Source organism: Dromiciops gliroides, chromosome 2 (genome assembly GCF_019393635.1).
Source record: "Dromiciops gliroides isolate mDroGli1 chromosome 2, mDroGli1.pri, whole genome shotgun sequence".
Taxonomy (NCBI): Eukaryota; Metazoa; Chordata; class Mammalia; order Microbiotheria; family Microbiotheriidae; genus Dromiciops; species Dromiciops gliroides.
In genome coordinates, this window is record NC_057862.1 from 320,693,621 (window position 1) to 320,713,926 (window position 20,306).

At 44.7% G+C, this 20,306-nt stretch overlaps 1 protein-coding gene across 1 annotated transcript in view; it reads left to right on the plus strand.

The window, feature by feature from the left end:
* ADAMTS2 (ADAM metallopeptidase with thrombospondin type 1 motif 2) overlaps positions 1-20,306 on the plus strand; it is a 476,618-nt gene that overhangs the window by 446,736 nt on the left and 9,576 nt on the right. Inside the window, exons 18-22 of the mRNA XM_043989764.1 lie at positions 1,831-1,963; positions 7,746-7,953; positions 10,657-10,786; positions 11,728-11,817; positions 19,198-19,670. Of these exons, the coding sequence (XP_043845699.1) occupies positions 1,831-1,963; positions 7,746-7,953; positions 10,657-10,786; positions 11,728-11,817; positions 19,198-19,649 (1,013 nt within the window). The 3' untranslated portion in view covers positions 19,650-19,670. The remainder of the gene's footprint in view (positions 1-1,830; positions 1,964-7,745; positions 7,954-10,656; positions 10,787-11,727; positions 11,818-19,197; positions 19,671-20,306) is intronic.

The window sequence follows — 20,306 nt, forward strand, 5'->3', positions numbered from 1 at the left end:
AGTTCAATACAAGCTCCTCTCTCTGGCATTTAAAGCTCTTAACAATCTGGCTCCAACCTACCTTTCTAAATTTATTATATATTACTTGCCTTCTCACTCTCTTCAGACCAGCCAAACTAGCATTCTTCTTGTTTATCACACACTTGTTTACCCATCTCCCACCTCCATACCTTTGTCCAGGCTGTCCCCCAGGCTTAGAATGTATCCCCTCTTCACTATGATCTCTTCTCATCCCTCCTTCCTGTCAAAGCTTTGCTCAAGAGTCAACTTTCTGGATCTTTCTGGATCCCCACCCCCTTCAGCCACTAGAGCCTTCCACATGAAATTACCCATTTGTATATATTTTCTACCTGTTTATATATGTATAAAGGCTCATGAATACACATCTAGAGTTAGAAAAACCCTTGGGTGTCATAGCCCAATTCCCCTGTTGTTTCCCCTGAAAGAATAGAAGCTTAAGGCAGGAACTGTTTCATTTTTGTCTTAGTATCTATCCCTAGTGCCTGACAGGATTTAATAAATGCTTGTTAATTGATTGTTCCTAGAGGACAGAACTGGAACAAATATGGGAAAGTTACAGTCATATTAAGACTTTGGCACAATTATCCTAGTGATCAGAACTGTCTAATGATGGAATGTATTGATCAATCAGTAGTAAGCTCCCCATCACTGGAAGTACTCAGGCACAAGGTTGTATGTCTCCTTGCCAGGGATACTGTTGGAAGTTGTATGAGATAGACTCAGTTTCCAGCCACACCCTCAACTCTCAGGCTCCAAGATGTCATCTGTCCATGAACCTTCCATAGTCACCTGCATGAGAAGCACCAGAAGGGTAGAGGCTCCATAGGCCAGTGAATTCTGTTGATACCAATAATAAACAGAGTAATTGTCATGGCAACACGGAAAGTGCTCGTTCATATTCTCTCTCTCTCTCTCTCTCTCTCTCTCTCTCTCTCTCTTTCTCTCTCTCTCTCTCTTTCTCTTTCTCTCTCTCTCTTTCTCTCCATCCCTCCTTCCATCCCTATTTCCCTCTCTCCTTCTGTCCCTCCCTCTCCTTCTCTTCCTCCTTCCCTCCCCTACTTTGTCTTCCTTTCCCTAGACTTAGGAGGGACTAAGCTGGTGGGCAACACCATGGCAATGTGAATCAATGCAGAAGCAAAGCTAGTTGTATTAAAGTGATAGAAAACATAAGCAAGGGAGAATTTGGCCCCAAAAATATCCCTGCAAATGAGGCATGCTATATGGGAGGAGCACAGCATAGTCTAATCTGGATAAAACCCTCACTACTCTGGGAAAGAGAAGCACATTCTATTTATGGAATTCAGTTGTTTGGTATCTGGTATCTGGCTCAGCAATTGGATCTTGCACAACAGGTGTTAGCCAGTGGAGACTCTTTGTATTCTATGCTCAGGTATTATAAAATACATTAGGATAAAAAAGGGAATTCCTGGTGACTGGGTTCAGATGGAGATCATTACAGGTCTGAAACCGAGAGAGACTTTTTTTCAAATTGTCTTTATGTAAATGAACTCTTAGGGAATCTAGGTGGTGCAGTGAATTGAATTTGGGACCTGGAGCCAGGAAGACTCATCTTCCTGAGTTCCCATCCTCCCTCAGACATTTAATAGCTATGTGACTCTGGGAAAAGCACTTAATCCTGTTTGCCTCAGTTTCCTCATCTGTAAAATGAGCTGGAGAAGGAAATGGCAAACCACTCGAATATCTCTGCCATGAAAATCCCAAATGGGGTCAGGAAGAGTCGGAGACAATGGAAATGACTGAGCAATAACAAATAAACTCTTCTGCAATGTTTTGTTTTTGCTAACCAAGGTTTCCAGCTTACTAGATATGGCTGTCGTAGGAAACTGGACCACAAGATGGTGCATCGTAGTAATTGTGACTCCATTGCAAAGCCTAAGCCAATTCGCAGAGCATGCAACCTTCAGGAATGTTCTCAGCCAGTGTAAGTGTTCTCCTTTCCTCTCTACCCCCTTCACCTACCCCCTTGCCCGAGACACAGGTCAGACCTCCTGTTTTCCCTAGAAAGGGTAAGAAAGGCCTTCTTTCTAAGCCTAGGGTAACAGGCTCCCTGCGTCCTCTCCGGGTCCCCTAGAGCCCTGAGGGAACCATATCTACACAGTAGTGTTCCCTGTTAGTGGAGATGTGGACAGGTGGGAGCAGAAAATCTTCATTAGGGACAATTACCTGATAACCCTTACCCTTAAACCATTAGCCTGCTTCTCTGGGGCTGGATTTAAAAAGTCTTCAAGGAGCTACTCCTGTTAGAATGATTTTTCTCCTTATTTTAGCAATCTTTTTAATAGTGACCACAGGGCTTCTGAGGAGGGGAATGAGGCGGAGTCCAGGATGAGCTAACCTGACTTCTCAGAGATCTGAAGTCAGTTCTCTCTGTTGGATGTTGAGGTCAGATGTATAGAACAAGGGAGATTATAACACTGATGCTTTCCCATAGGCAACAAGGTCTCATAGTAGATAGAGCTCCTGATTGGGAACGAGGAACACCTGAATTCAAATTCTGCTTCAGACACTTATTAGCCATGTGATCCTGGGCAAGTCCCTGAACCTCTTTGTGCCTCTGTTCCCTGCTCTTTAAAAAGGGGATAATGATAGTGCCTACTTCAGAAGGTGATTGTGAGTATCAGATGAGATAGCATATATAAAGAGCTCTGCAAACCTTAACGTGTTATATAGTATTATTATTATTCCCTCCCATGGTCATACTACTATGATCAGTTCCAAATGCCATATTTTAGGAGGGAAAATACTAAGCTAGGTAAGGTCCAATAAGAATGCAACCAAGATCAAGATGGTAGAGAGAATGGAAATCATCCCATACAAGAATTGTCAAAGGAACTGGAAATATTTGGCCTGAAAAAACAAAACTTTGGGTCCTTTTATTGTTTTTGAATTTCAGAGGCTCATAACGTAGAAGAAGTAGTAGACTTTTCTGCTTGGCCTCAGAGGACAGAACTGGGAGGTACAGGCAAATAGTGCAGACAATCAGGCTTCAGGTCCAACTTAGGAAAATCTTCCTGACAATTAGAACTGTCCAAAAATGGAATGGATAGCCTTAAGCGGTACTCAGATCCCCATTCCTTGAGGTCTTCAAATGGAGATTAGGATGCACTCCATGGGAACGTTAGAGATTCCTGTTCATGTATGAGTTAGACCGGATGCTCTCTGAGGTCCAGAGAGTCTGTGGAACAATACTTAGAAGTCAAAGAAAGACACAAGGAGCATTTGTGAAGGCCTGGTGATTGGACACATGTTCCCTTCCCCCTTCCCTTTGAAGTCCAGAAATACTTGTCAAGGTCAAACAGGTGTTGTTCAGTCATGTCTAACTGTCCATAACCTCATTTTGGGTTTTCTTGGCCAAGATACTGGAGTGGCTTACTACTTCCTTCTCCAGTTCATTTTACAGATGAAGAAACCGAGGCAAACAGGGGTAAGTGACTTGCCCAGGGTCACATAGCTAGTAAGTGTCTGAGGTCAGATTTGAACTCACAAAGAGGAGTCTTCCTTACTCCAAACATGTGTGTGTATGTGTACACACACACACACACATATGCATATACATACATGTATATAAACATAAATGTGTATACACTTGTATGTGTATGTGTGTATGTATATATACATACATACATATATATACATATAAATATATATACACATTCATACAGAATACATGTAAACTGCCCTAGAGTAATGCCACAAAGCAGGCTCCCAAGCCCTAGAACCTGGGCCATTAGCAATGCTACCATGATGTTGGGGTAGGGGTGGGGTCAGGGTTCAGTATTTAATGGTATTCAAAATAGGAAAAGTAAGACACTCTGTGTCTCTTGGGGCACTTGACCCTTCTCCAGTCATTTTGCTGGAATTCCACTGAAGTGCTTTAGCACAGGGTTTTACACTGCTGGTGTTTAACTTCAATTCAGGTCCAACCAAACTCAGTTCTAAGCAGAAAACTGGATGCAGCCACTTGTAGGGAGTTAGGAAGTGGACAGACTGTCCCCATCAAGCCTCTTACTTTCTAGATAAGGGAACCAGACTCGTGGTGCTTTAAGGACCCTGCCCAAGATAACACAGGTGGTTCAGTGTTAGAGAGGAGACTCCAAGTCTGGTCTTCTGACTTTAAGATGACTGCAGGCAGCTAGATTCAGAAGGACCTCAGTTCAAATTCGGCCTCAGACACTTGACACCTACTAGCTGTGTGACCTTGGGCAAGTCATTTAACCTTCATTGGCCTGCAAAAAAAAAAATGTTGAAGATGACTGCTTTTTCCCTCATTTTGCCATGGTTGTCTCTTCATATAAGAGGCAACCCATTACACTGGGAAATCTCTGAGGAAAACAGCCACAATAACAGGACTAAAGGGAAAGTTAGGAATGATAAGAGAGAGAGCCCTGGATGCTATAGCATATACTTGCTATATATTTAAGGGAAGGGATGGACAAAGTACCTTGGGGGGGGCCTGACCTTTGAAGGAAATATGACTGTGAAGATTCACAGGGTGGGGATGGGGAGAAATAGGGATGAAGAGTCTCTCAATCTTAGCAAAGATGGGAGAAAACTATTGTCATGCCAGAGGGGGACTTCTGTTTTGAGGATAAAGGGCAGATTTGAATTGATGTACAGTTGGGAAATTGTTGGTTTTCTTAGGGGACACCGGACCCTCAGCAAAGGTTTGCAGACCAGATGGAACATTTGGGGAAGGCACTAGACAGAGAGTCAGAAGACCCCAGTTCTAGATCTGGGATGCAGCTACATGGCTCAGTCTGTAGAGCTCTGGGTCTGAAATCAAGAAGACCTGAGTTCAAATCTAGCCTCAGATACTTACTAGCTAGGTGACCCTGAGCTTGGCATCTATGTTTGCGTCAGTTTCCTAAACTTTAAAATGGAGACAATAACAACACTTCCCTTACAGGGTTGTCATAAGGATCAAATGAGATAATATTCATAAAGCACAAATCACAGTGTCTGACACACAGTAGGTGCTATGTAAATGATTATTCTCTTCTCCTTCCCACTTTCCTAGTCCTTGTCTGCCACTCATTCACTGAAACACTTTCCTCTCCTGGGACTTGATGTCCTGGCTGGACACAATGATTTTTATTTATTTATTTATTTTTGCAGGGCAATGAGGGTTAAGTGACTTACCCAGGGTCACACAGCTAGTAAGTGTGTCAAGTGTCTGAGGCTGGATTTGAACTCAGGTCCTCCTGAATCCAGGGCCAGTGCTTTATCCACTGCACCACCTAGCTGTCCCCTGGACACAATGATTTCTAAGGCCCCTCCCAGCTCTGACATTTTATGTTCTAAGGCCCTTTCCATCTCTGACATTCTATTTTCTAAGGTTTCTTCAAGTCTGTGTTCTAAGGCCCCTTCTAGCTCAGTTACTTACTACCTGTTGGACTCTGGGAAAGTCATTTAACCAATCTGAGTATTGGTTTTCCCACCTATACAATGAGAGAGGTGGACTAGATCAGTGGTATCAAACTCATATAGAAACAGGAACCACTAAACCATACATAGAGATACGTACAGGTACATATTGACTGAGATTTTAACACTATCTGTGTTTTATTGTATTCTTGTTTGTTTTCTAAAATTTCTCAATCATATTTTAATCTAGTTCAGGCTGCCCTCCAGAGTGTGATGGACCAAATGCAGTCTGCAGGCTGCATGTTTGAGACCTCTGGGCTGGATAGCCTTTAAGGTTCCTTTCAAACTTTAGACAGCTCTGTGTGAGAAGCTCAGGGGTCATCTTTCTGAGATGTCCTAATCACCCCACTCTTGTTCATCCATGACCCAGGGATACACACACACACACCCCTAATTTGTGGCTACTAGAGAGTACTGCTTGGACAGATGAGCACAACCCTCTCCTGCCTTTCTTCTTCAGTGGAAGTAACTGATCTCCCATTTATCCAGAAAGCCTAAGCCCCCTACATTCCCCTCCAAGACCCCACAGAGGCACAACAAATAAGCATCATCAAGAGATTCGTCAGCACAGGCTTGGTCCTCCTGTCATAGACTCTCTGAATCTGTGGAAGATGCCAGAATAGAATGCTGGAGGATTCTTAGATTATAAACATCAGAAGGGACCTTAGAGGGCCAGCTAGGTGGCTCAGTGAATAGAGCAGTGGACCTGGAGTCTGGAGGACCTGAGTTCAAATCCAGTCTCAGACCCTTGGACAAGTTACTTAACCCCAATTGCAGGGAGAGGGAGAGAGACACAGAGACACAGATACAGACAGGCAGACAGACCAAAAGACCAAGAGACCAAGAAACCTTAGAATGTAGAATGTCAGAGCTGAAAGATACCCAAGGAAATAGAATGTTGGAACTGAAGAACACCTCAGAATATAAATTGTCAGATATGGAAATGACCTGAGAACATAGATGTGGCCTTAGAATTCAGGTTCAAATCCAAGCTCTAGGCAAACTTAATATTCTCTACTCCAAATGTGGTGTTCTTTCCACTGTATTAAACCATTTCCCTTTGAATAACCTCTGCCAAAACACAATATTTCTACACTACAGCCTGCTCAATAGTATTTCACTATATAAGCTTACTCTATAAATAGCCCATTGGTGAAAATTCTATCCCATCACTAGACATGTGAAATCAGGCCTGGGCTTAAAAGATCTGGCTTTTTGCCTCCCCTGGTGCTAAGATCTTAATGCATTTCATAGCATTTCCCTCATCTCCAAATACAGAATGGAAAAAGCCCAACTACATAAAGGTGGATTTGGGTCATAGGATTTACCCTGGGTATATGAAGCACCCCTAGACTTTTACCCTTATCTGTATCAGTAAATTTCTCACAATGGGGCTTTACATTTTCTTTTTCTGACTCCCCATCACTGCTCTTGGCATCCAGGACCTCAGGGAGAATGGGAGCCATGCAGGGATATGTAGGGCATGAAGTCAGAGAAATGAGGCTGTGTAAAGTAGGACCATTTGGGACATTGAGACAAGGGCTAGGGATATTCAGTGTCTGGGTGAGATATAAGGGAACAGTGATAGACCAAGCAGGGATTGGGGTAGAAGCCAAGGTGCATGCATAGTGTCAGCCTAGAGGGATGAAGGATAAAAGATAAGAGGGGGGTTCATGCAGTATCACGGTGGAGATATATAGGATATCAAGTTGCAAGGCAGGGAGTCCTGGCCATATAAGACACTAGAGAGGGGTTGGGGGTTTCAAGGCCTTGGGGTGGAAGGCAGGAGTGCATAGGGCATTAATAATTCTGAACTCAAGCAAAACAGTCTGTTCCCTCTTGTATAGTGTTCATATTGGTTGGTCTCTTGACTCATTCCCTTATCATGCCGTCTGATTCCTTGGACAGGCCCTGAGCCCTACTGAATTAAGTATGCACTGTGCCAAGCTGAATGCTCAGTTGTTCCCCAGCCATGGTCTATTCCTTCTCACCCACCAAAGGCACCCAATCCAAATCCAAAATACTTTTGGATCCCCCAATGGTTCCACTTTGGCTTCCCAGGAACCACTGCCTGTTGCTCTCCTCCCACCACCCTCTGTGGATCCATCCCTTTTCTCCTTCCTTTTTGTCTACCTATATCATCCCCAGAACTTTATCCTGTACCACCAAGTTGGAAGTCAGGAGAGTGATGGCAGGGATGGCAAGGAGACGTAGGCTCCAAGAGGCTACAGCTCAGATAGTGCCAGAGGGTTTACCTTTTTTGGTTTTGGCTCTTCTAGGTGGGTCACTGGAGAATGGGAGCCATGCAGCAAAAGCTGTGGAAAAACTGGTTACCAGATTCGCTCAGTACGCTGTGTCCAACCCCTGCACGATAACACCAATCGCTCAGTCCATACCAAGCACTGCAACGAGGCCCGACCTGAGGGCAGGAGGGCTTGTAACCGGGACCTCTGCCCTGGACAATGGAGAATTGGGCCCTGGTCTCAGGTGAGCTTCACCTTCCCCATTCATCCTAGAAAGGAAGCCCACCCTCCAGGGGCCATTGCTGTACTTCAGTAGTTTACCAGGAGAAAAGTCATTGTATACACTGTCGGGGCCAGAAGTCTGTCTGACCCCACATACCCCAGGATGAAAAGAGCCTTAGAGGCACTAAAACAGATGGGGATATTGTAATTTCTGAATCCTGGAAGACACAAAGGTAACCATAGAGGCTAAAGCAGTGCAGTAGAGGCACACAGTGCATAGACCAGTTCCCTCACTGTAGTATGAATAAAAATTCAGTGTTGTACTCAGAGGTCCCACGGGAGTGACTGGAATTATAAGTGGGTTTCTGTTGGGGACACTAAGTTGAGAAGTTGAGACAGGGAGTGAGGGTCTAGATAGCTTGGAGGAGAGGAGACAGCAGCCCAGACAGGAGGAAAGAGGCAGAAAAGTGAGGCCTTAGCCTTAGGGCCTCTGTGGGGCCAAGAGAACAGATTCTGTTAGAGCAGAAATTATCCAATTGAAGACAGGTGAAGAATCCAACTTGATCAGGGGGATTCAAATGCAATCAATAGGCCCTAAATATGGAACAAGACTTAAAGGAGGAGAGGGGAGGGGATAAATGAGAGTTGTCTTCTCAAGGGCTATGTGGAAAAGAGGCTGGACTTCTTTCACTTGGCCCCAGAAGGCAGATGTAAAAACAACAGGAGTAAGTTACAGAGAGCCAAATTGAGGCTTTATGCCAGGGTAACTTCATTCCAAGTAAAACTATCCCAAACTGGAAAGGGCCACCTTGGTGGGTAATGAGTGGGTTCTATCTCACAGGAGGTCTGCAGGAAAAGGCTGGATGACCATTTGTCATGTATAATGTAGAAAGAATTCTTGTTTAGGTGTGGGCTAGAGCGAGTCTCCTCTAATACTGCTTAAACCCAAAGGTAGCATTTTATAGAGTGATGTATCTGTCAAAGTGGGCAGATCTTATGCAGAAGCTGGTTGTACAGATGAGATTCATGGGGGTTGAGCACAGATCCAGGCTCAAAATCCTCCCCTTGGGGATGTCCTATTCATTCTTCTTTGAGGCATCCATTTCTTCCTGACTGAATCTCATTGACTGACCCTCCTATCAGGAAATTTGAACCCAGACAGGCCCGGGTTCTTCTCAATTTCCCATATTCTCATGCCTCTGCGATTGAGTACCACTGGAACCCACCTCTCCACAAGGGTTGAGGAATGAGAAGCCATTCAAGGAACCCCTGGAGAGCTACAAGAATAAGAAAAGGCCTGATCCCTATTCCATAAGCAGACACACAGTTCAGTGGAAAGGACCTGAGATTTACAACTATCACTAATTGTACCTCAGTTTTCCCCTCTGTCAAACAAGGTGGTATAGGAGCAACTGACATGCAAGGCCTGCTCCAACTCTGAGAATCTGTGACTGTGACTGCCTGGAGACCCAACGAACGTATGAGTCTTTCCTGCCAAAGCTGGATGCCTGGGCTTTGTAAAACTTATGTATCTGGGGCAGCTAGGTGGCACAGTGGATAGAGCGCTGGCCCTGGAGTCAGGAGGACCTGAATTCAAGTTCGGCCTCAGACACTTACCAACTTATTAGCTGTGCGACCCTAGGCAAGTCACTTAACCCCAATTGCCTCACCAAAACAAAACAAAACTTATGCATCTTGGCTTAAAAGGCTAACTCAGATGGGAGCAAGATGTCTGTCTGTCTGGAGCTACCTCTGATCACTTATATAAAGTGCTTTGTAAGCCATAGAGTGAAATATGAGTGGGGATTTAGTAGCCCTGCTACTGTTGTAGTTGTTATTGTTGTTGTTGTTGTTCATTCTCAAAAAAACCCCAATCATATCTGCAGGATCATGTCATGACTTGCAGTGAATTGGATTTAAGTAAAGGAGGGCCGTGCTCCCCTGGAGTCATCTGAGTCCAGTTGGCAAGACATAGGTCAGAATGGCTCGAGATGGCCCTGGATACAGTGGGAGAACATGGCCTTTGTAAACTAAGACCTTTCCCAGGTCTCAGTTTGTCTGAGGCAACACCCACTTGGTGATTCAGGGATTTAAGGCTAGGTAAGAAATGAGGCAAAATAAAGCCTAGTTTTCCTACTCAAAAAAAAAATCTGGGAGGGAAAGACCCTTAGGTTTCCTGGCTAAAAACAAAACAATTGATATTTACACTCACTCTGAGCCATCAAAATCCAAACAGGGACCAAGTGAGGCTTGGGTTGTGGTCAATCAGTGAGAGCCAGAGTGATTTGGGTTGAAGGAATGGTCGAGTAGCTCCATTCGATTCTCAATGGACTTTATCAAAGCCTGGTTTTCCAGAGCTCTATTTCAAGATTTAGTATCCCTGCTAGCATTTCTAGAAAAGATATGTGGATATGCAGGTAGTCTCCCAGACCTCCATATCCAGTGGATTTTTCTCTTCCAATGCTAGTACTTGGGCATCCTGCCACCAGTCAGTCACTAGTACATATTAAGTACCTACTATGTGCCAGGCACTGGGCTGAGATATGGGGATTCACACACAAAAAAGGAAAGACAGTCCCTATTGCATTTTAAGGTGGAGATTGGAAGGATGGTAGGGGAGTGAAGATACAAAATGTAAATAACTAGATACAATACAAAATATGTACAGGGAAGGTTTCTGGACAGCCTCATGTCTGGAAATACTAACAATGAGACTTTCTTCCAGTGTTCAGTAAGCTGTGGCAATGGAACTCAGGAACGACAGGTCCTGTGCCGGACCCAGGATGGTACCATTGGCTCCTGTCGGGAGGAACGGCCTGAGACAGCAAGGACATGCAGACTCTCTATATGTCCCCGTAAGTCTTCTTCAAGGTTGGCCAGGTTGGCAAATAAGATCAAAGAGAGGAAACATGGATGAGGGGATAGGATACTAGATTTGAAGTCAAGAAGACATGAGTTCAAATCCTGTCTCAGATGCCTACAAACTGTGGGACCCTGAGCAAAACATTTCACCTCTCCCAGTCTGTTTCCTTGATGGCCTCTGAGGTGACTTCCAAGTCTAAATCTATGATCCTATGCAACACTTTGTCTCTAAATAAGTTTTAAGGATAGATGACCCAGCGTCCCCTGACAACGGTCTGTGGTGAAATTAGACTGCTTCTGAGCAGCAGTTGCCACATGTGATAGCGCCCCATCCTCATTTCCAGTCTCATCACACCCGTAATGATACCTTGGATGTTGCCTCTTGGGCAAAAAAGTCAGGGAGGAAGAGCTCAAGTCCAGGCTGAGCTGCTAAAACAACTCCGATGGTGGCGTCCCATTCAATCCCAGAATGTTTTGGAGCACTGGGCCTGGGAGCCAACCTCCCCTACAGGAGAAAGTATTAACCAAGAAAGTATTGCCCTGGACTGAACATCTCTAAGCCAGAGACCTGCCTGTCTGGGAAATCAAGAATGTTTATGTCCAACCTAGTCCAAACCTTTTGCAGTGGTTGTGTTATGGGGCCTTGATGACCATTGCTTACATTATAAGTCACTGAGTCTGGGGAAGTTTCAAAGGCTCATATTGACCACCCTCCAGCCTAACTCCTGGCAAGCTTTTCCAGGTAGATCCAAACTAGGATAATGACTGGCCCCCACCCTTTCTCTGCTGGACTCTCCTCCCTTCTGGTTCCAGGGCCCTAACACCTCAGCCTCCTCCCTCTAAGTTTCCAAGCCACCTCTCTGTCTGAAGCCTGGGCTCAGGTGCCCAGGCCATCACCGGGCTAGCTCAAACAACTCTGTTCTCTTTCTCTTAGGAAACATCTCTGACCCTTCCAAGAAGAGTTACCTCATCCAGTGGTTGTCACGTCCAAGCCCTGACTATCCGATCCAGAAAATCTCGTCAAGTAAAAGACCCGTTTATAACTCTGCCTTCGGCCTTTCCTGCATGCCCGGGCCACTGCGGATCTTGCCTTTGGCTCTTTTCCTCTCTCTCTATGGAAAGTTCCCTTGACTCTTCCTGAGTCCTCTCTGGGGCTGAATCTTTCTTTCTTCCCAGGGGCCTCCTCAATGCCTGGCCTCTCTCTGATTCAGAGCCCGTGTTGCCCTGGAGGCGGATGATGTCCCGGCCTGTGGACGTGGGAAGGAGAATTTCTGCTGTGAGGCCCAGGCCTCTGGGATAGTGCCAAGAGCCATCAACCTGGGGCTCTTGGGTATAGGTGAAAAGCAACTCCCTGGTCCAAGATGTGCAGTTTGGGGCCAAGACCAAAACCCGGTCATGAACACGATCACATCCCCATGACGACAGACCTTGGAGGGCCAAGTTTCTTTCCCTTCCTCTTCCTCTGCCCAACATCTCCTCCCCTCAGCCTGCTTTCCTTCCAGCAGGGTAGACAGATGAATGAGAGACTCTTTCCATCCCTGCCCCACCTCCCTCACGTATTGTGTTCTTCACAGGGCACCCTGCTCTGTTCTTTTTCTCTGCCTTTCATTTCATGTTTGTTCCTGTGCAATGCTCAAAACAACATAGGCTCCTCGAGTTTCCATGCTGTGGGAGTGTTTAAAAGCTCCACTCACTGTTGCTGCTGCTGCTGCTGCTGCTGCTGCTGCTGCTGCTGCTGCTGTTGCTGCTGCTGTTGCTGCTGCTGCTGTTGCTGCTGCTGCTCTCTTGCTCTGTGTTCCCCCAGGCTCATTTTCATAAAGGGTTTTGTGTCTCACCACAAAGTCTGGGCTTTTCTGCATGTGGCAGAACTATTGCCACCATAGCCATGCCCTCCTCTGCCCTGGAAGCTGTCTGTTTTAAAAGGTGGATGTAGTGTCCAGGGATACCCTGTTATTCTGGGTTTTCATTCATCAGCCTCCCAGGTCTTTTGTTACCCTGCACATGTTTGATGCTGAGCAGCATGCCTGTGTGAGTGAGAAATTGACAAAGATACAGACAGAGACTATTTCATGTAGATAATGTCAAGTGGCCAATGGGACTGCGGAAACCACTACAGAATTACCTCAATTGTTACAGCTGTTTTGCTTAGGAGAACCATTTAGAAAAATGCCTTAAAGGTAAAAGGTAGTAGCACTGATCAATAAGCCTGGCTTCAAAAGCAAACATCACCCTGGTATACCATGAGCCTGTCTGCCAGGATCTGACCCAAACTGGCAAAGACAAGAAGTCAGCGAAGTTCTTAGGGGAATCAGCACAGTTCCCAAAGGAGAGAGAGTCCCTTTTTCTTTTGTTTCCTCCAAACTCAAATGGCCTCGTTACTTCCCGTGACATTTCTGTGCCAAGGAAGAGGAGTTAGTCCTTTAAAGAGCATTTCAAAAGACATCTTAGTTTTGGAATGCACATATTCCAGCTCCATCTCTCCATCCAACAAGTCATCCGTAGACTCTAAGTTCGGGCCGTCCCATGCCCTTAATTGGGACCCTGTCAGGTGACAGACTTGAATCTCTAGCTCTGCGGCAATGTAGCGCTTCAGATGTATCATTACCCACCATACTGTTCCATCTTTGAATGCTGGCGGTCTACACAAATGTGGTGTTGTTTGTCCCCCCCCCCGCCCCCCCCCCAAAAAAGCTGTTAATATTTCATCAACACGACCGCAAAGCAAAGACACATAGCTGGCACTGAATACTGTTATGTAAAATAATCCGTGTTTAACTGTATAACTATGTTCACGACTGTTAACTTTCAAACTTTCAATAGACAACTAACTGTTTAGTGATGTTTTGAGACATGGGTGGCCGTCGAGAGTGGCGCAATAAGGTATCCGGGCATCGTGCACCACGTCTATATGCACTTTGGTTTATCAGGGATATTTTATTAGTGTTTTGTATGTATTTAACAGACTATTAAAGATGTGCTGTTTCAGTTTGCTTCCCAGGTCTTTTGTGCAAGGTCAGTTTAGACTATAATAATAATAGTTATTATTATTAATACTATTATTAAAATAGCATTTCTATAGTATGTTAAGATTTGCAAAGCACTTTACATGCACTGTCCTGCAGAAACAACAAAAATGTAATCCCTTCCCCAACTCATGATTTGAAGATATAGAGACATGTGTTCTGCCAGCAAAATGAGAGCTTGGCAGAATGGATGTCTGGGTTTGAGAGGAGCTTAAAGAATCCGTTTTGACTTTTACATGAGACAATTTTTCAGTCATAACTTGGAGATGGGGCAGGTGTGGACATAACTGCAGGGTGACATTTTGCATTTCATCAAATAATATTCAGTAGCCCTGGAATAAATACCTCAGGCCTGGAAGTAATAAGACTTTGCTAAAGATTCTTTTCTCAAAGGCCTATGATGAAGAAGGACCTGCCACTTAATGAGCTCTGACAGTAGCATCAGACTTGTCTGTATTAGAGAGTCAGACCTTAGGGGTCTCCCCATCCATGATGAAGATGGAGATGGAGACAGGATATGACTCTGGGCCCTGGGAAGCACCCTTATGTTATTCTCTTCATACTCTCAATATGGCATGTGGTTGGCTGAGGACAGTGTCCCTACTAGCCTTAAATAACACAAGCTTCAAAAAAATTCGAGTTGTCACTGGTCCATCCCCACTGAGGCCAGATTTCCAATTTTACATTCTCAATAAAATGTAGCAGCAGAGAGACACTTCAGAAAATGCAGGGGGGCAAAAAAAGAAAATGTAGGGCAGTAAGAGAGCAAAACAAGTGTAAGCACACCTGAAGTGATGAACAAAAGCTATTGCTCAAAGGGAGTTTGCAGGTGAGATAGAAAACAGGTTTGGAGGAATGTTTGCTTTCCTACCCATCAAGGTTAGTACACAGCCCTGTCCCCTCCAAAGCCCTGGTACATTTTTCACTGAAATGCTCTTTTGCTAGTCTATGCTTCTCTCCTGCTCTATATCCTTCTATTGGCTGATGTGTCAAACTTAAGTCTTTGTTTTGAACAGGATAATATTTTTATTAATCTTCTTGGGGTTGTCTGTATCTTTTGGGTTTAGGAATACACCCTGGCTTTCATAGTGATGCAAAGTGGGTAAAAACTTAGGGGAAGAGCCATGGCCCCCAGAATGTATGGCACTATAAACAAGAAGCTGCAGTCTATGAGGCCTGTCAACCCTAGAACAAGCAGTGCTATGGCAAGGATGGATTCCCATCCTGGCCCATATAAGTATGAGCCTTGTATTCTGGGTATGGCATACAGGAGAGTAAATGGCAGCCTAGAAGACTTAGGCTTGAATCCTTCCAAGAAAGTACTAGGTGATGATGGGAGGTTAATTCATAGAATGTTAGAGGTTGGTGGGACCCTAAAGAGAAGTCAAGTCATCCAAACCACCTCCTTTTATTAAGAAAAAGAAACTGGGGCTCAGAGATAGGAAGTGACTTGCCTAAGATCAAAATCTAGTAAAATGTATAACCCAGATGTTCTGACCTTTAAGTTGAGTGTTCCTTGTCTTGGTATAAGTAACTTTAGGGTCCTCCTTTAACCAGGTCTTGGGACAAACAGTAAATCATCCATTTTTTGCAGGAAGATTATTCCCTTTAGATATGGTGGTCAGTTTTCAATGTTGGACTAAAATTGCTCTACCATATTTAAGCCATAGCTGCCTTGGATGAGTCTAACTAAGTGTGATCTGACTCAATCTTTGAGAAAGTAAAAAGGCATCACGATATAGTCAATAGGACACTGATCTTCAAATTCCATCTCAGCATAGAGGAGGATAACTGTATGACCCTGGGCAAGTCACATAACCTCTTTTGGTCTTACCTTCCTTGTCTGTACAATAAGGGTCTTAGATTTGATGGCCTCTGAGGTCCTTTCCAGATCCAAATCTATGATTCTCTGTGCTAAGTGAGCACCCGTATTCTGGTTGATGTGGAGAATGTGGGTTGCTAAAGAGCGGGACACTGAACATAGCCAGATTGCACCATAGACCAAAACCCGATTTGAAAGTGTCCAGGGAAAGAAGAGTCAAAGTTCCCATGCAAAAGGTGGCTCTAAAAGCAAATGCAGTTTGAGAAGAATGTGAAGCTGAGGTACTATTAAAATAGCTGAGTGGTGATGTCTAGCATGCCATTGGAGAGATGACACCAGAGCCCAAGGGAGAGGTTGGTGCTAGACAGGGAAGGATCATGGCACAATGCAAGGATCACTCATTTGGAATCATCACAGGTGTCTTTGGTTTTATTGTGGTTCTGGCTCTGCCACTTCCAGGGTAACCATACTCGAATGAGTCATATTGCCTTTAGAGAACCCTTCTTTCTTTCTTTCTCTCTTTCTTTCTTTTCTTTTCTTTTCTTTTTTTTTTTTTGCAGGGCAATGGGGGTTAAGTAACTTGCCCAGGGTCACACAGCTAGAAAGTGTCAAGTGTCTGAGGCCAGATTTGAATTCAGGTACTCCTGAATCCAGGGCCGGTGCTCTATCCACTGCACCACCTAGCTGCCCCCAAGAACCCTCATTTCTTACACTGCCACACGAGAGGGCCAAAGTAGTCCCTTCCACCTCTAAAGTTCTACAGTCCAGTGTAGATTTAGGAGTAATCTATGTAGAGTTGAAAATTGGAGCTATGAGAGTCACTGAGATAACAAGAGAGAAAGAGCGCCTGAGGACAAAGGGCACACTTAGGATGTGGGAGGAAGAAGGGAAGAAGAGACAGTGAATGAGACCCACAATGACCAGGAAGAGAAAAAGGAGGAACAGGATATAATGGTGTTCTAGGATCATAGTTCTAGACTTAGAAAAGTGACCTTAGAGTCACTGAACCCAACCTCCTCATTTTGCAGATGAGGAAAATGAAGCACAGAGGATTGGGTGACTTTTCCCTGGCTAACACTGTCAATAAGAGCCTTAGTTTGGATTTGAACCTGGGTCTTCCTGGTCTGGCATTCTGGCCCCTATAGTGTGCTGCCTTCCTAAGGACAAAGAAGCCAAGAGAGGAAAAGATGTCAGGAAGGTTGTGTTTAAAGTGGGAAGTGTCTAGATTAAAGAAGGCAGTAGAACTATCTGTCCTGTACTTGTCAGACCAAAGCTGGGATAGCGTGGCGAGTTCTGGCTGCCAGCCTAGGAAGGGTGTTGACAGGTTGGAAAGTGTCTGGAAGAAGATGTCCCAAATGGCCAAGCCAAGAATTGAACACATGTTATATTGAGATCAGGGATTATATTCCTATCTGAACTCATATTTGTAACTCTTAAGCCTTATAAATAGTAGGTGCTTAAGTGTTGTTGAATTAAATTAGAAACAAGGAAGTAAAGGTAAGTTAGTGGAGACCAGGCAACAAGGGTAGGAACATGAGGGTGAACTTAAATCTGTAAAGGACTGTAAAGAATCAGAAGGTTCACCCTTCTCAGAGGGGAGCCAGGAAAACTGGGAGCAGCTAGTAAAGGCTACAAGGAATAGACTGAAGCACTCTGAAAGCCAAAGAGGCTACTTGCATGGCAGTGAGTTCAACCATCACTGGGGGGTGTCCAAGTAGAGACTAGATCCACATTGGATCAGAGGTTGGGCTATGACCTCACTGGCACCTTTTGATTATGAGATTTTAGGTAAGTCTCTTGCCTGTTGATTATGATTTGTTCCCAGAACAAATATAAATGACTTTGGAGTGAATTGCTATTTTGAGTCAGCTGCTTACCTAGTAAAGACCTGGCTTGAGAAGTAATCTGCAACCTAGTATTTCTAAGCCACTTCTTCTTTTGGTTAGTAAGTACTGAAGAATAGTAACCCTAAGGACAAGCATGATGTGCCTGAAGGACTTGTTGAACAGGAAGCCCTGGCTATTCTCTCAGTAACCTCCAATAGAGGGAATTTCCCCTAGATAGAAATTGCCCTTCCCCCTACCCATCCACCCAACCACTGGCAATATTATCTTATGCTAGCCCCCAAGGGCCCTAAAGGGAGGCAAGGGAGGGGCCAGGTTTTTTTTCTGGGAGCCATTTTCCAGCAAGTAAACTGAGCCTCAGAGGTAGGAAATGATCCAAGGTCACACCTAGAAACCTAGTAACACCAAATTCAAGAGCCAGGTCTTAAAACACCAGGACCACTCACTGTCTTCTTATGCTACATTAACTTCTGGAGACAGGAATGACTTTTCTCAATAGAGAAAATAGTCTTGATGCACACAGGATGAGAGGAAGTACATAGGATACAAAGCAGAAACCCCTGGAGAATACTAAAGTGCAGAGATGAGTCAACTTGGCTGGGTGTGAATAAGTAATCTGAAGAATACCCTCCACCCAAGTGCACAGTGCTCCATTCACTGCCTCCTTTTGCCACATCACAGACAGGCCTGGGGTGGGAGAGCCTCTGCCAGGCTCTTCAGCATCATGCTTCATTGCTGCAAGTCTGGGGCAGCCAAGACAACCTTTTCATAAAATAGAACACCACTGCAGATTTCCATAGCACTTCAAAGTTTACACAGGGTTCTACTTGTTCAAATACTTATACAAGTGTTATCATCTCTGTTTGGAAGGTGAGGAATGTGGCTTGCTCTGGATCAAAAACCTAACAAGTGTGAAAGTCAAGATTCAGACTCCCAGGTCTTCAGACTCTGAGAAAAGGGCCCTTTCTTATTAACCTCTTATATCTAGCCATTGAGAAAGGACAAAAAGATAATCATTTTAGGACAAGGGGTCCAAACCTCTTTTGTGTCTTGGATCCTTTGGCCACTCTTAGGAAGCCTAAGGTTACCTTCTCACAATCGTTTCTTTAAATTCATTTAAAAAGGGATAGGATTTGGGCAGCAAGTTGGCATGGTGGATAGAACACCATCCTGTGAATCAGGAGGACCTAAGTTCAAATCTGGCCTCAGACACTAGCTGGGTGACCCACAGCAAGTCACTTAACCCCAAGTGCTTCCCAAAAAAAGACATAGAAGTACAAAGGAAATTAATTATATTGAGGGGCAGCTAAGTGGCGCAGTGGATAGAACACCGGCCCTGGAGTCAGGAGTACCTGAGTTAAAATCTGGCCTCAGACACTTAACACTTACTAGCTGTGTGACCCTGGGCAAGTCACTTAACCCCAATTGCCTCACTAAAAAAAAAGGAAATTAATTATATTGAAATATAGTTATCAATATTTTTTCAGAAAGCAGGTTTATAGACCCCAAGTTAAGAACCCCTGTTTAAGGGCCTTCAAATTGCTAACATTCAATATTCTGGGGATACCTCCTCAGGCATTGTATAAGTGCATTTCAGCTATCACTCCACCATTCTTTTAGCAATATAAGGTCTTGCCTGAGGCCTAGATATTTAGTCAACTGTCCACACATGTCATTTTTCTGGTCTGGTAATCTGTTCTTCTTTTCTCTTTCAGAGGGACACTGTCAAGGGGACAAGTCAATGTTCTGTCGGATGGAAGTCCTGTCTCGGTACTGCTCCATCCCAGGCTACAACCAGCTGTGCTGTAAGTCCTGTAACCTCTACAGCAACATCACGGAGAACAACGGGACCGAGCCAACCCCTGGAAGAAACAATGACATTGAGGAGCTGCTCCCGACCCTTCCAACCCCTCCAGCAGTACAGCCATCTCCTGCACACCCCTCAGTGACTCCTCCCACTACTGCCACAGGTTCAAACATCACAGAGGAGGAACATCCAGACATCAATGCTGTGGACACTCCCTATAAGGTTCAAGGCCCAGACGATGAAGTTCAGCAGCCTAACCTCATCCCACATAGGAGGACCCCATATGAAAGGACCAAGAATCAGAGGATCCAAGAGCTCATTGCTGAGAAATGGAAGAGAGAGATGCTCGGGAGGTTCTAATAAATCAGAAAGATGCCATCGGTAGCACATTTTTTCCTCTTGGAGAGATATCACTGGCAGCATAGTAACGGCCATCCTAGAATAAGGGGGAGTGGTGCTATGGCAGAAATGCCCAATTCTAAAAAAAAGAGGGAGGTGGTGGCAGAGGAGCAATGGCCAGGTTGGTTTCTATGATAGTGGGGAATGCAGAGTCAGAGGATCATCCCAGTTAGTTATCTGACATCCCTATGGCTCTAGCCATATGATATCCCTATGGCTCTAGCAAAGGATACAGAGCCTGGGGATACCCTTGGAAGGGCTGCTGTTTAAACATGACATTCACCAGCCTTTAGCAGAGTGCATACAAGACCAAGAGGAAATAGAGCTGGGTTAGGAAGGTTCTTGGGAAGAATCTCAGGCCATAAAAGTTTCTCTACTGAGAGGCCAGAGCTGCCCCTAAACCCAGTGAGCATTCCCTTAGGTCTTGATCTCAGGATGAGTCAACCCCTGAAATGCTTCCCCAAATTTTCTTTCCATTTGGGTTTGTTTTACCTTGGGAGAATTTGAGACACGTTTGAGAGACAATGAAGGATCACTGAGTCCTTGTATTTACAGATGGAAGGGATCCTAGAGATTATGCCAACTCTTAGAATTTATAGATTATGAAATTGAGGATCA